General features: G+C 53.5%; 1 protein-coding gene across 2 annotated transcripts in view; it reads right to left on the reverse strand.

The window, feature by feature from the left end:
- Gpr157 (G protein-coupled receptor 157) overlaps positions 1-9,785 on the reverse strand; it is a 16,974-nt gene extending 7,189 nt beyond the window's left edge. For both annotated transcript variants that reach the window (XR_011375565.1, XM_070037284.1), the window contains exon 1: positions 9,403-9,785. Coding sequence is in view for 1 of the 2 variants with exons in the window: in XM_070037284.1 (XP_069893385.1) it covers positions 9,403-9,785 (383 nt within the window). In the remaining variant the exon portion in view is untranslated. The remainder of the gene's footprint in view (positions 1-9,402) is intronic.
- Between the last annotated feature and the right edge of the window lie 3,746 nt (positions 9,786-13,531).

Below are 13,531 nucleotides of genomic sequence, written 5' to 3' on the forward strand. Positions count from 1 at the left end.
GCAGGGTGTGCTCCTCTCCGCTCCTCTGAGGCGTTTGGAGGGAGCCGGGGCAGCTACGCTTCCCTCACAGAGGCTGGGCTCCTGCGGGGTCTCACCCAGAGGCCACTGGCAAGACAAGCAGGCCCCCCCCCCCCCCCCGCCGCCGGGCGAGGCCCCTGTTTGCCAGCCCTGGGTCCTGATCGGCCTCACCCAGCTGCAGTGGCAGACCCGCCCTCTGAGACGTTGGCTTTGTAGATCTCAGCTATGGGAGGTTTCGGGGCGTGCACCCCACGAGTGGGAGCAGAAACTGTGGGGCTGGAGCACTGGGAAGGCAGCTCAGAACCTGGGGGCTGGGGGGGGCTGGGGGGAGGCAGCTCAGGACCTGGGGGCTGGGGGGGGCTGGGGGGAGGCAGCTCAGGACCTGGGGGCTGGGGGGGGCTGGGGGGAGGCAGCTCAGGACCTGGGGGCTGGGGGGGGCTCGGGGGGGGCAGCTCAGGACCTGGGGGCTGGGGGGGGCTGGGGGGAGGCAGCTCAGGACCTGGGGGCTGGGGGGGGGCTCGGGGGGGGCGCACAAGCTGCCTCCCAGGGCTGACTTGTGAATACAGATGGTGGTGTGAGATAATGCAGATGTGAACACGCACGCATGCGTGTTTCACACTTACCAAGGTGACACAGTGGGGGGGGGGGCTGGGAGGTGTCATACCCCTAATCCTAGCTGCTCAGGAGGCTGAAATCTGAGGATCAGGATTCAGAGCCAGCACAGGCAAGCACGTCTCGGAGACTCTTATCGCCAATAAATCGCCAAAAAGCCAGAAGGGGAGCTGTGTGTGGTTCAAGTTGTAAAGCACTAGCCTTGAGCAAAACTCAAATAAATAAATAAAGCTCCGGGACAGTGTCCAAGCCCTGAGTTCAAGGCCCAGGACCAGCACCAAAACAAAAACATCAAGGAGGTTAGAGTACCCAACCTGTAACTAATAATAAAATAATTTAATCTTGCTTTTGTTCAACTCCCTATTGCCAACTGACTTTCCCAGAATGCTTTTGGTATTTTTTTTTTCTGGTGCTGGGTTTGAACTCAGGGCTCTCTTGCTCAGCTGGTGCTCTGCCCCCTGAGCCACTTCCTCAGCCCAGCTTTTTGCTAGGAAGATGGACTTCCATGGACTTTTCTGCCTAGGCTGGGTTTGAACCATGATCCTCCAGATCTTAGCCTTCTGAGTAGCTAGGATTACAGGTGTGAGCTACCTGGGCCCGGATGCTTTTGGTGATTTTTGCTGATGTGGACAGCAAAGGTGAGCAATTCCACTACAGACACAGATGCGAACTTCACTGCCCAGTGACGCAGCACCCTCTTTGCTGAGTAAGGAAGAAGTCTGTCCACATTGGAAGAGTGTTTCGTCATCTCTCCTGCCCTTGATACTGCCTCTGCCTGCCTCGCACAAAGCACTCACTTCCTGTCTGCCCTGGCAGAGGCCATCTCTGCTTCAGAATCAGGTGTAGAAACTAAGGCTGCATCGTTAGTGTGGGCTCTGCACTTGTGCTTAGCTTTGGGTTTTCTTTTTTCTTTTTGCCAGTCCTGGGGCTTGAACTCAGGGCCTGGACACTGTCCCTGAGCTTCTTTTCCTCAAGACTAGCACTCTTACCACTTGAGCCACAGCACCCTTTCCATTTTTTCGGTATATGTGGTACTGAGGAATGGAACCCAGGGCTTCATGCATGCTAGGCAAGCACTCTACTGCTGAGCCCCTTCCCAGCCCCGAGCTTTGGTTTTTCTCAGGCAAGGTAAGGTCTCACCCAGGCTAGCCTTGAACTCTGAAGCCTCCTGCCTCAGCCTCCCTAGCTATAAACCTGGATCCATCACTTTCTAAGTCTAGATTAGAGCGACCAGCAAGCTGTGGCCTTCAGGCCAAATTTGGTCCAACGTCTGTTTAAAAAAAAAAAAACCATTTAAAAATTGTTATGATAAAGGTGGTGTCCAGAGGGGTTACAGTTACATACGTCAGGTCATGAGTGCATTTCTCTTTTGGACAGTGTCACCCTTCCCCTCGCCCTATCCCAGTTTTAAAGCAAAGTCTTACTGTAGGCTCAAGGAGTGGCTTCAGTGGTAGAGGCTTGTCTAGAACCAGCATAATCCCTGGTACCAAAATAAGTAAATTAGCGAAAGTTTCTTGCAGCGTAGCCACACCCACTCATTTACATACCACCCAGCCTTCCAGCAGCGCAGGTTCTCTGGCGCACAGTCTGCAAAGCTGAAGATACTTTGAGACTTGAGTGGGGAACTCACTGGCTCCCTTCAGATGGGCAAAGGCTGGAGAGGGGCGTGGGGAAGCCAGGGGAGGGCGCACAGGCCTTTCCTCTGCCTGGAGCTCACATCCCTTTATTTCTTGTCATGGTACTGGGTCCGAACTCAGGGCCTGGTGCTGTCTCTTAGCTTTTCTGCTCAAGGCTGGTGCTCTACCACTTGAGCCACACCTCCACTCCTGGCTAGTGACGCTGGAGACGAGTCTCTTAGACTTTCCTGCCCGGGCTGGCTTGGAACGCGGTCCTCAGCTCTCAGCCTCCTAAGTAGCTAGGAGCACAGGCGGGAGCCACATGTTTTAGTCTGAAGTCTCTTATAGGAAGTGGACCAGGAAGTACCAACAAGATTAGTCTGGGATGAGCAAATGCAGGCATGGTACTCAGTACACGATGTGGAAATGAACCACGCGGCTTGTGTGCAGGGATGGGAACAGGGAAAACAAAGGAATGGGTGACAGTGTGCAGAAAGAAATGCACTCATTGCCTGACTAATGAAGGAGAAAACCCTCTGTGCAACACCTTCATAGTAACAATAAAATTATATGGGAAAAAAGAAACTTGAACATACGGCTGAAAAAAAAAAGAAGGAGGAGAAAAATAAAAGTGAAGTTGATTGAGATACATTTTACATATGTGTGAAAATATTACAGTGAAAACCCATTTGTGCAAGTAACATATACCTTTAAAAATACAGAAAGGGTTGGGAAGGTGGCTCAGTGGTAGAGTGCTTTCCTTGCATGCATGAGGCTCTGGGTTCAATTCCTCAGCACCACATAAGCAGAAAGAAAAAATTCGGAAGTGGCGCTGTGGCTCAAATGGTAGAGTGCTAGCCTTGAGCTGAAGAGCTGAGGGACAGCGCCCAGGCCCAGAGTTCAGGCCCCACGATGGGACCAAAAAAAATAAATTAATTTAAAAAAATAAAAATACAGAAAATGCTGGGTGCCAGTGGCTCATGCCTGTAATCCTAGCTACTCAGAAGGCTGAGATCTAAGGATCTTGGTTCAAAGCCAGCCGGGGCAGGAAAGTCCCTGAGACTCTTGTTTCCAATAAACCACCAGAAAACTGGAAGTGATGTTGTGGCTCAAGTGGTAGATCGCTCGCCTTGAGCTGAAGAGGTGAGGGACAGCGCCCAGGCCGTGACTGACTATAAAACAAAAAATAAAACAAAAAACTAGCCTGGGGTGAGCAAACCATCCTTAGCCTTGAATTCCCCGGCGTTGATCTGGTGACCACAGGCAGGTGGCTGTCCCCAGAATCCCTGAGCCCCGGCTCTTACCTCGCCTGAGCTGGGGACTTCCAACTTGGGAACTTCTATTTCACTTGAGCCACCCCTTCACTTCTGGCTTTTTTGCTGGTTCATTGAAGATGAGAGCCTCCTAGACTTTTCTGTCCGGGTTTGGTTTCAAATCGTGATCCTCAGATCTCAGCCTCCACAGAAGCTAGGAGGACAGGCGCGAGCCCCTGGGGTGCAGCAAGCTTGCTGGTTTTGAAAGGACATTTGAATCACCGCTTCGCCCCACAAAGGGCTCACTGAAAGGGGGCTCAAGGCACTGGCCACATAGTCAGCTCCTCCCCGACTCCTCAATTTACCATCACCCCAAACCCAGCCTTCCTACAGCATTTGCAGGCTGACACCTGCAGGGAAGAAAACAAAGGGGGGGTCTTCTGTCCCCCTGGGGCTCACCCAGCAGTTCCCGGTTTCAGGGACATGTTTACACAACTCAAAAACTGCTCTGGAACAAACCGATCTTGCAACAGTGTGCCACCTTAGGAAAGCCCTGAGCTAGAACAGGAAGCCTAGCTGCAGAGAGCCAGGCTCGGAGCGGGCCGCTCTCCAGCACAATGGCCACGCGCTGTCCGCTCACGGGGCAGGGCGCAGGCCGTGGGGGAAGCTGAGCAAGTCGGCCCAGGGCCAGGCCACCCTGAGGTCAGTGCGCAGCTCAGGCAGGAGAGGGTGGGGGCAGGAGGGGTGGTGGCAACCGTTCCTCACGCCTGACCCCGGTCAGCAGCCCTGCAAGCCCAGAACAGCCCTCGCAGTCCCTGGTACTGGTGTTTGACCCCTACCCCGGCATGCGCGGGCTCGGCTGTAGCCTCTGCGTACAGCAGTAAGCTTGGAAAGCTTTTGGGGGGGCAATTCTTGTCCCTTTGGATGTGCTAGGGACAGGGGGTACGATTTAGGAAGATGCTGTGCTCATCTGTCCATGCTGTCTGTTCAGGCAATGTCGCAGTACAAGTTCTGCCGCTATAACAGATGATCACAGACTGCACAAGAGATTAGCCGAAGTGTACTGCGGCTCGTGGTCAGGGGGCTGGCATCTGGAAACTGACCCTCACATCAGGAGAAAAAAGGGAGAGGACCATTCATTCTCTCTCTCCCCTTCCTCCTCCCTTTCCCCCTTCCTATACTAGAGCCTGGATGCAGGGCCTGGGCACTGTCCCTTACTTCTTCCATTCAAGGCTGGTACTCTACTATGAAGCCACTGTTCTACTTCTGGCTTAAGGCAGGAAAGTTCATGAACCTCTTATCTCCAATTAAGCAGCAAAAAATTGGAAGTGGAGCTGTGGCTCAAGTGGTAGGGTGCCAGCCTTGCGCAGAAAAGTCAAGGGAGGTGAGAGCTCCTGAGTTCAAGCCCCAGTAGCAGGATAAGAAAAACCTAGTGCAAAAACAGGGTTGGAGGTGTGACTCAACAGTAGAACATCAACCTAGCAAGTGCATGGCCCTGAGTTCAAACTCTAGGCATATATCTAAAACAAACAATGAAAGTCACCATCCTCCTCCTCCTCTGCCTCCTCCTCCTCAATGAGCATGTACTTCCGGGATCAGGCAGAAGTGCACAAGCAGAAATCACTTACTGAGAGTTATCAGACAAACCCAGATTGAGAGACAATCAGCAAAATAACAAGCCTACACTCTTCAAAACATCAGTGTGGTAAAGGACGAAAGATGGACAGACCGAAGGCGAAGAAAGCGACATGAAAAGTAGGTCAACACGTAAGCTGGATTTTCTTTGCTTTCCTGTCTCAGGACATGGCTCCGATCATGAACAAGAGCTCAGCCACGTCCACCAATCAGGTGACAGAACGGCTCCCGCACTGCAGCCAATGCTGTGCCTGTCCTCCACATACACGCTGAAATACTGGGGAGTGAGGGGCATTGTGTCCCCTCCAGAAAAAAAAATAACTGGAGCAGACACTGCTACCATCGTCAAGTGTTAGTATCTGGGAAATCTGGAAAGCTAAAAGTAAACTATTATTGCAATTATGATTGTGATTATTTTTTTAAAATAGGGTCTCACTATGTTCATCAGGCTGGCCTAGAAGTTGCTCTGTAGTCCCAGGTTGGTCTTAAACTAGATTCCTCTGTCTCAGTCTCCCCAGTGCTGGGATTACAGGCATGAATCACTTTGCCTGGTGTGCTTGCTTTGCTTTGCTTTCCTTCTTTCCTTCCTTCCTTTCTTCTTCCTCCTCCTCTTCCTTCTTTGTTGCTTCTGAGGATTGAAGCTAAGGCCTTGTTCATGCTAGGCAAGAAGTCTACCACTGAGTTACACACCTAGTTCTGTTGAAATCTTAACTTTAAAAATTGGTCTAGTCCAAGAGTGAAGATAGCCTCAAAAAGAGATGGCAGAGAGCAAGGGAAGGGGAACACCGTCCAAAAAGAAATGCACTCTTTACCTGACTTAGATGACTGCAACCCCTCCGTACATCACCTGTATAGTAACAATTTTTAAAAAATTAAATGCCGGGTGCTGGTGGCTTGTGCCTGTAATCCTAGCTACTATGGAGTCTGAGACTTTCAAAGCCATCTGGAGAAGGAAAGTCAATGGGACTCTTACCTCCAATAAATTACTCAGAAAAAGCCGGAAGTGGTGCTATGACTCAAGTGGTATAGCACTATCCCTGAGCAAAAGAGCTTAGGGACAGAGCCCAGGCCCTGAGTTCAAGCTCCACAACCAACCCCCCCCAAAAAAAGAAAAAAAACAAAAGTGCTGGCTGGGAAGGTGGCTCAGTGGTAGAGCGCTTGCCTTGCATGCATGAGGCCCTGGGTTTGAGTCCTCAGCACCACATAAGCAAAAAGAAAAAAGCCGGAAGTGGCGCTGTGGCTCAAGTGCTAGAGCGCTAGCCTTGAGCTGAAGAGCTGAGGGACAGCGCCCAGGCCCAGAGTTCAGGCTCCATGACCAGACCGCCCCCCCCCCAAAAAAAAAAAAGAAAGAAAGAAGAAAAACAAAAACATGAGAGAAGTCTGCGCAGGGGGTCAGAAGTAGGCTCTACCACCTGGCCATGTGGCCAGGGGTGTGTCCTTGCTGTGGGTGGAGGGTAAGCAGCCTGCTCGTCTGGTTGGGTTACTGTCCAATGCACCGGGGAAGGAACATCACAGCATTTTGCAAAACATCAGGGCCAGGTGCAGCACCTATGAAATCCCATCAGGGAAGGGCAATGCAGCTATCTGCTTCAGAGCTGTGAGGAACCACAGGGTATTTGTAGTGTGTGTGTGTGTGTGTGTGTGTGTGTGTGTGTGTGTGTGTGTGTGTGTGTGTGTGTGTGTGTGTGTGTGTGTGTGTGTGTGTGTGTAACCACAGGGTATTTGTAGTGTGTGTGTGTGTGTGTGTGTGTGTGTGTGTGTGTGTGTGTGTGTGTACTTGTGCAGTAAGGCTTGAACTCAGGGCCTCAGCCCTCTCCCTTAGCTTTTCTGTTCAAGATTGGAACTCAATCATTTGAGCCACGTTCCCTCTTCTGGCTTTTTGGTGGTTAATTGAAGGTGAGAATATGGCAGACTTTCTTGCCTAGGCCAGCTTCAAACAGCAATCCTCAGATCTGAGCCTCCTGAATAGCCAGGATTACAGTTGTAAGCCATGCTTAGTATTTTCTTATTAATGAGAAAATGGAACCTCATTGTCATAACTTGTTACCATTCTGACTACTAATGAAGTTAAGACTTTTTTTTCCATATATGTTTCTTAACTGCTTTTTACTATTTTGGTTGATTTTATCCTCCTTTGTACATTTTTTCAGGACATTTGTGGTTTGTTTGTTTTTGTTTTTTTTAAAAGAAAATCAATTCCTAAGAACTTTTTATAAAATAAAGATACCCATCATTTTAAAAATACTTTCCAAGGCTGGAAGGTTTGAAGAGGATTGATTTTTAAGCAGTCCAAAATGGTCAGCCACCGGATGGTGGGCTAGCCTGTGCCCGGCCAGGATCCTACACTCTCAGCAGCTTCAGCAACCACTAATCATCTCCAGCCAGGAACACAGCAAGCTGGGAGGATCTGGGTCAATAAATGAACCTGTAAGACCATTTTTACCAATTCCTTCAAACTTTGCCTTCCCTAGAAGGCAGCCATCCCAAGTGATTACCTGGAAAACCCTTTCGAAAGATCCCTGATGAGATGTGGACAAAAAGAACCCTACTCAGGTTTGTTGGGAAATTGGTCTGCTATTGGAGCCACACCATGTTCTGTTTATCCCTTTAAAAGTAAACTATAAGCCAGGCATCCATGGCTCATGCCTATAATCCCAGCTACTCACGAGGCTGAGATCTGAGGATCATGGTTCAAAGCCAGCCCAGGCAGGAAGGTCTGTGAGACTCTTATCTCAAATTAACAACCAGAAGGCCAGAAGTGGCATTGTGACTAAAAATGGTAGAGTTCTAGTATTGAGCAAAAGAGTTCAGGGACAGTACCAAGGCCCTGAGTTCAAGCTTCATGACCAACAAAAATAAATACACAGACTGTATTCTGCCAGTGGCTCATACCTGTGATCCTAGCTGCCCAGGAGGCTGAGATATGAGGATCATGGTTCAAAGCCAAGGCAGAAAAGTCCATCAGACTTATCACCAACTAACCAGCAAAAAAAAAGCTGGAAGTGGAGCTGTGGCTCAAATGGCAGAGCACCAGCCTTGAGCAAAAAAATCTAATTGACAGCATTCATTCAGGTCCTGAGTTCTAGCTTTTCTCCTTCTTTCTCTGTCTCTCTCTCTCTTTCTCTCTCTCTCTCTCACACACACATGCAAACACACAGGGGGGAGAGGGTGTTGAGGGAGAAAGAACAGAGTTCTTGCAAAGAAAGACCTAGTCCTGGGTTCCTCCAGAAGGAGCCATGAGCTCTTGGGTTCCAGCTTCCCTTGAACCCACACCAATGCCGGCTGCTCTCCCATAGAGTCCGGCTGTCATGTTGGGGGGCGGGGGCCAGCTTCTCTCAAGGGGCCCCTGCAGATCCCAGCCGCAAGTCTGAGTGACAAGGTGTAAAGATCTTTCCCTGAACAGCTGAGAAGCCGGTCCCTGGGCTGGACACAGGAGGTCAAGTGACTTCCCAGTGTGGGGCCTCGGCGTGTGACACCGGGTGACCTGTGTCTGCCTTGGAAAGCGCTCAAGAACCTATAATTAGGGTTGTCTCCGGTGCTCGGATCCGGGGGGCCGAGAAGAGGAAACCAGCCCCGGGTTCCCGCTGTCCCTTCGGCACAGGACACCACTAGCACTTGGGATTCTGAAGTTACAGGGGTGGGGCTGGCCTCCTTCCCTGAAAAGGTTGAACCTGCTGACGGGCCTGACGGGGGGCAGGGGAAGCCTCGGGTGTCGGGATCCTGGGGGCCAGAGGCCGCTGGGGGCCGCCGCTCCCGGATCAGCCCCTGGCGCTGACCTCGCCCTCAGGGCTCCGGGGTCCCAGAACCGCCAAGATGCAAACGCCTGAGACTGGGGTCTGCAGTCCAGAAATGGGCAAATCAAAAGGGCCGATTCTGTGCTTTTTCCAGTTTTCCAGGCGATACAGCCCGGGCCTGCTTCTCCCCGCGGGCATCCGAGATGACCAAAGCAAAGTGCAGGAAGGGAACAGGGCACAGGCAGCCCCGGCTTCTACGCCACCGGGGCCCGGCTCCGGGGAGAAGCTGCCCCCCCCTCACACTGCGGGAGGCACCGAGGGGCGCTGTCGGATGGGGTCCCAGCCAGGGCGCCCCTCGGCCTCTGGGGCCAGCCCGGCGTCCTTCCCCGGGGCAGGACTCCCCCCCATCCCCGGGCGCCCCACCGAGGCCAGGCCGCCCCAGGGGGCGCAGCCGTCGGAGGGCGGCCGGCGAGGCCCGGCGGAGGCGGACCGGGGCGGGCGGGGATTGGGTGGGAATGGGCGCCGTCCACGCACCTGACGCCGTGGAAGGCCCAGAGCAGGCGGTCGGCGCCGGGCCCGCGCACGGCCCGCACGATGGTGAGGTAGAGGTAGAGGGCGATCGCCACGGTCCAGAAGAAGGAGCTGGTGTTGGCGAAGGAGGAGAGCGCGCCCTGCAGCACGCAGTCCCACGAGGAGCCCGCGAAGTCCCGCAGCGCCCCGTAGAAGTAGGAGGCGGCCGAGAGCAGGTCGGCCAGCGACAGGAAGAGCAGCAGGCGCCGCGCGCGGCTGCGCAGGTCCGGCCACAGCGCGTGCGTGGCCACCAGCAGCGCGGAGCCCAGCGCCGACAGCGCGCACGACAGCAGCACCACGGCGCGCTCCGACGGCAGCAGGACGGTGGGCGGCGCGGGGGGCCGCATGGCGGGCCGGGGCCCCGGGCCCGGAGGGGCCGGAGGAGGCCGGGCAGGGGCCGGGCGCGAGGGCGCCGCGAGGAGGCCGGGCAGCGGGAGCTGCTGCCGCAGCCGTCTGGGCGCCCGGGCGCCCCTGGCTCCCCTGCCGGAGTCCGCCCCGCCCGCGTCCCGGCCCCTCCGCCCATCCGGGCGGCTGCCCCGCCGCCGAGCACCCCGGTTCCCGCCCCGCCCCGCCCCGCCCCGGTAGGCTCGGTGCCCCGCCCTGGAGCAACGCCTCTACTCGATCTCAGCGCCGCTCCTGTCGCCCGGCCCCGACGCCCGCTCCTGACGCCCGCCCCCGACGCCCCGCCCCGACGCCCCGCCCCGACGCCCCGCCCCGACGCCCGTCCACGCGGCTAGGCTCTGCCCCCTCTCCGCCAAGCTCCGTGCCCCGGCCCCGCCTCGTCCCCCTCCGGCCCCGCCTCGTCCCGCTCTGCTCTGCCCCGGACCTCGGCCCCGCCCCGGACCTCGGCCCCGCCCCCTTCCCTCCGCACGGACCTAGGCCCCGCCCATCCTACTATACCCCAGGCCTCGGCCCCGCCCCTCTGCCCCTCCTCCCGGGCTTAGGGCCCGCCCCGCCCCTCCCTCGGCCCCGCCCCTCTCCCTTCCGCCCCAGACCTCGGCCCGGCTCCGCCCCTCCGCTCCAGGCCTCGGCCCCGCCCCGTCCCTCGGCCCCGCCCCTGATCTCTGCCCGCCTCTCCGCCCCCACAGCCCGCCCTTCAGGCTTCCCCGACCCTGCCCTGCCCTCCCTCCAAGCCCTGAGCCTCCTCCCTGCACCCGGCTCCCCGGATGGCCGGGAGGCCATCAGGATGGCGTGTTAGTGGCTGTTGAGGGCAGATGTTCCTCCCTCCCCTCCAGCCTGGGATGGGCGCCGCGCTGGGGACATTCTTTCCCGGGTGACAAGAACAACTCCTGGGTACAGGGGCGGTCCTGAAGCCCGACGGCTCCCAGTGACCTGGGGTGTGCCCAGCTCCTCAGCGATGGACATCCAGGGCTGTGTGTGTGTGTGTGTGTGTGTGTGTGTGTGTGTGTGTGTGTGTGTGTGTGTGTGTGTGTGTGTGTGTGTGTGTGTGTGTGTGCTTCTTTTTATTTTTGAGCCTCAGTAAACGCCCCAGCAATGTCCACGCGGCTAGGCCTTGTTCTAGTTGGAAGAGACAGAGCAGTAACAATGAACGAGAGAAAGCCTAAGCGGGTATTTTTGGTGCAATATCATTAGATAGCAGACTTTTGTATTTTGCTAATGCAACTTTCTCAATTAGCAGAAGAAGTTGTACAAAGAGGGGTTCTTGTGACACTTTCACCCATAAATACAATGCAGCCCCTCGACCTCAGCCCATCTACCAGCCTCCCTGACTCCTCTCCCTGTCTTTACTGCATGAAAATTTGCCTGTTTTGGAGAAATGTGTATTTCATTGTCTTCCTTATTTTTAAATTGATCTTTTTTTAATGTTAACTTGTAACAATTTTTTATATATACTCTGGATGTGACAGATATTTGTGGGTGGGTGTGGGTGTGCACACACACACATGCATTCACATACCAGTCCTAGGGCTTGAACTCAGAGTCTGGGTGCTGTCTGTTAGCTTTTCCACTCAAGATTGGCACACTACCACTTAGGCCACAGCTCCATTTCTGGCTTTTTGGTGGTTCATTGGAGATAAGAGTCTCAAGTACTTTCCTAGCCAGGCTGGCTTTGAACTAGATCCTCAGATCTCAGCCTCTTGAGTAGCTAAGATTACAGATGTGAGCCACTGATGCCAAGCAGAAATAAGTTTTGCAAATATTTTCTCCTATTCCATGGGTAGTCTTTTCACTTTCTTCATGGTGTACTCAAAGGTCAAAAGTAGGTCTGCAGAGCTGGGCACTGCAGCTCACACCTCATGCTACTCAGGAGGCCAAGATCTGAGGATTGCAGTTCAAAGCCAGCCTGAGCAGAAAAGCCTACAGGACTCATCTCTGACAAACTACTCAGAAAAGCCGGAAATGGAGCTGTGGCTCAAATAGTAGAGCACTAGCCTTGAACAAAAAGAAGTTCAGGGACAGAGTGCAGGACCTAAATTCAAGCCCCAGAACCAACAAAATAAAATAAAATGAAATAAAGAAGGTCTATAGTGTAGCTCAGTGGTAGAATTCTTGTCAGGCAACATGCAAAGCCCTGGGTTTGTTCCCCAGCACCAAGAAGAAAAACAAAGAATGAAGTACATATATTTTTACTTTAGAATAGCCAAATGATCTCTCCTCCCCCCACTTTTTTTTAGTGGAGCCTTGCTTGCCTTTCTGGTGTCACAACTAAGGAGCCATTGCCTAATTCAAGCTCACGAAGACTTGCAGAAGACTTGCAACGTGTTTTCTTCTCTCCTCAGCACCACAGTCTTCATTACTGTAGCTTTTTTTTTTTTTTTTAATTTGTTTCATTTTCTCCAGTTCCGGCTTAGAACTAGCATTTCACACATGATAAGCAAGAGCAGGCCCACTGAGCTGCATCCCCCAGCCTCCGCAGAGCCTCGCAGTAAGGGCTGAACCCAGAAACGAAGTCAGAAAGAAAAATATTTCTTTTTTCTTTTTGCCGGTTGTGGGGCCTGAATTCTGGGCCTGGGCACTATCCCTCAGCTCTTCAGCTCAAGGCTAGTGCTCTACCACTTGAGCCACAGCACCACTTCCAACTTTTTCTGCTTATGTAGTGCTGAGGAATTGAACCCAGGACCTCATGCATGTGAGGCAAGCACTCTACCACTGAGCCACCTTCCCAGTCCCAGAAAAAATATTTCTTTTTCAGTATTGTTTTGACTCTTTGAGGCCCCTTCCTGCAGAAAAGCTAGCTGGGAATTTGGAACTGCCTTGAATCTGTAGATAAATTTGGAGAATAATGCTATCTTAATAATACTAAATCTCTCCCCATGACCTGTGATACCTTTTCATTTGTTTAGTTCTTGTTCTGTTCCTCCTCCTCCTCCTCCTCCTCTTCCTCTTCCTCCTCCTCCTCCACCTCCTCCTCCTCCTCCACCTCCTCCTCCTCCTCCTCCTCTTCCTCCTCCTCCTCCTCCTCCCCCTCCTCCTCCTCCCCCTCCTCCTCCTCCCCCTCCTCCTCCTCCCCCTCCTCCTCCTCCCCCTTCCCCCTCCTCCTCCTCCCCCTTCTCCCCCCTCCTCCCCCTTCCCCCCCTCCTCTTCCTTCTCTGGCAGTACTGGGGTTTGAGCTCAGGGACTAAGTCTCAGTCAGCTTGCTTTTTCACCTGGCTGGTGCTGTACCATTTGAGCCATGCCCCCAGCCTTTCTCTAACTTTGGATTGGGTCTGTGTCAGGTTTGATTTTACATTTCATTCAAAGAGGGCAAAGATAATTTTTGTGTATCTAACTTTTTTTTTTGTCGGTCGTGAGGCTTGAACTCTGCACCTGGGCGCTGTCCCTCAGCTCTTCAGCTCAAGGCAAATACTCTACCACTTGAGGCACAGTGCCACTTCCGGTTTTCTGGTGGTTTATTGGAGATAGGAGTCTCACAGACCTTCTTACCCAGGCTGGCTTTGAACTGCCATCCTTATATCTCAGCCTCCTGAGTAGCTAGGATTATAGGCATGAGCCACCTGTTCCCTGCAGTATTTAACTTTTTAAATCATTAACTGGGCACAGTGGCTCACATCTGTAATCATAGCTACTCAAGAGGCCGAGATCTGAGGACTGAGGTTCAAAGCCAGCTTAGGAAGATATGTTCATGAGACTT

This window comes from Dipodomys merriami, unplaced genomic scaffold, assembly GCF_024711535.1.
Source record: "Dipodomys merriami isolate MVZ:Mamm:240054 unplaced genomic scaffold, mDipMer1.0.p SCAF_28, whole genome shotgun sequence".
Classification (NCBI taxonomy): Eukaryota; Metazoa; Chordata; class Mammalia; order Rodentia; family Heteromyidae; genus Dipodomys; species Dipodomys merriami.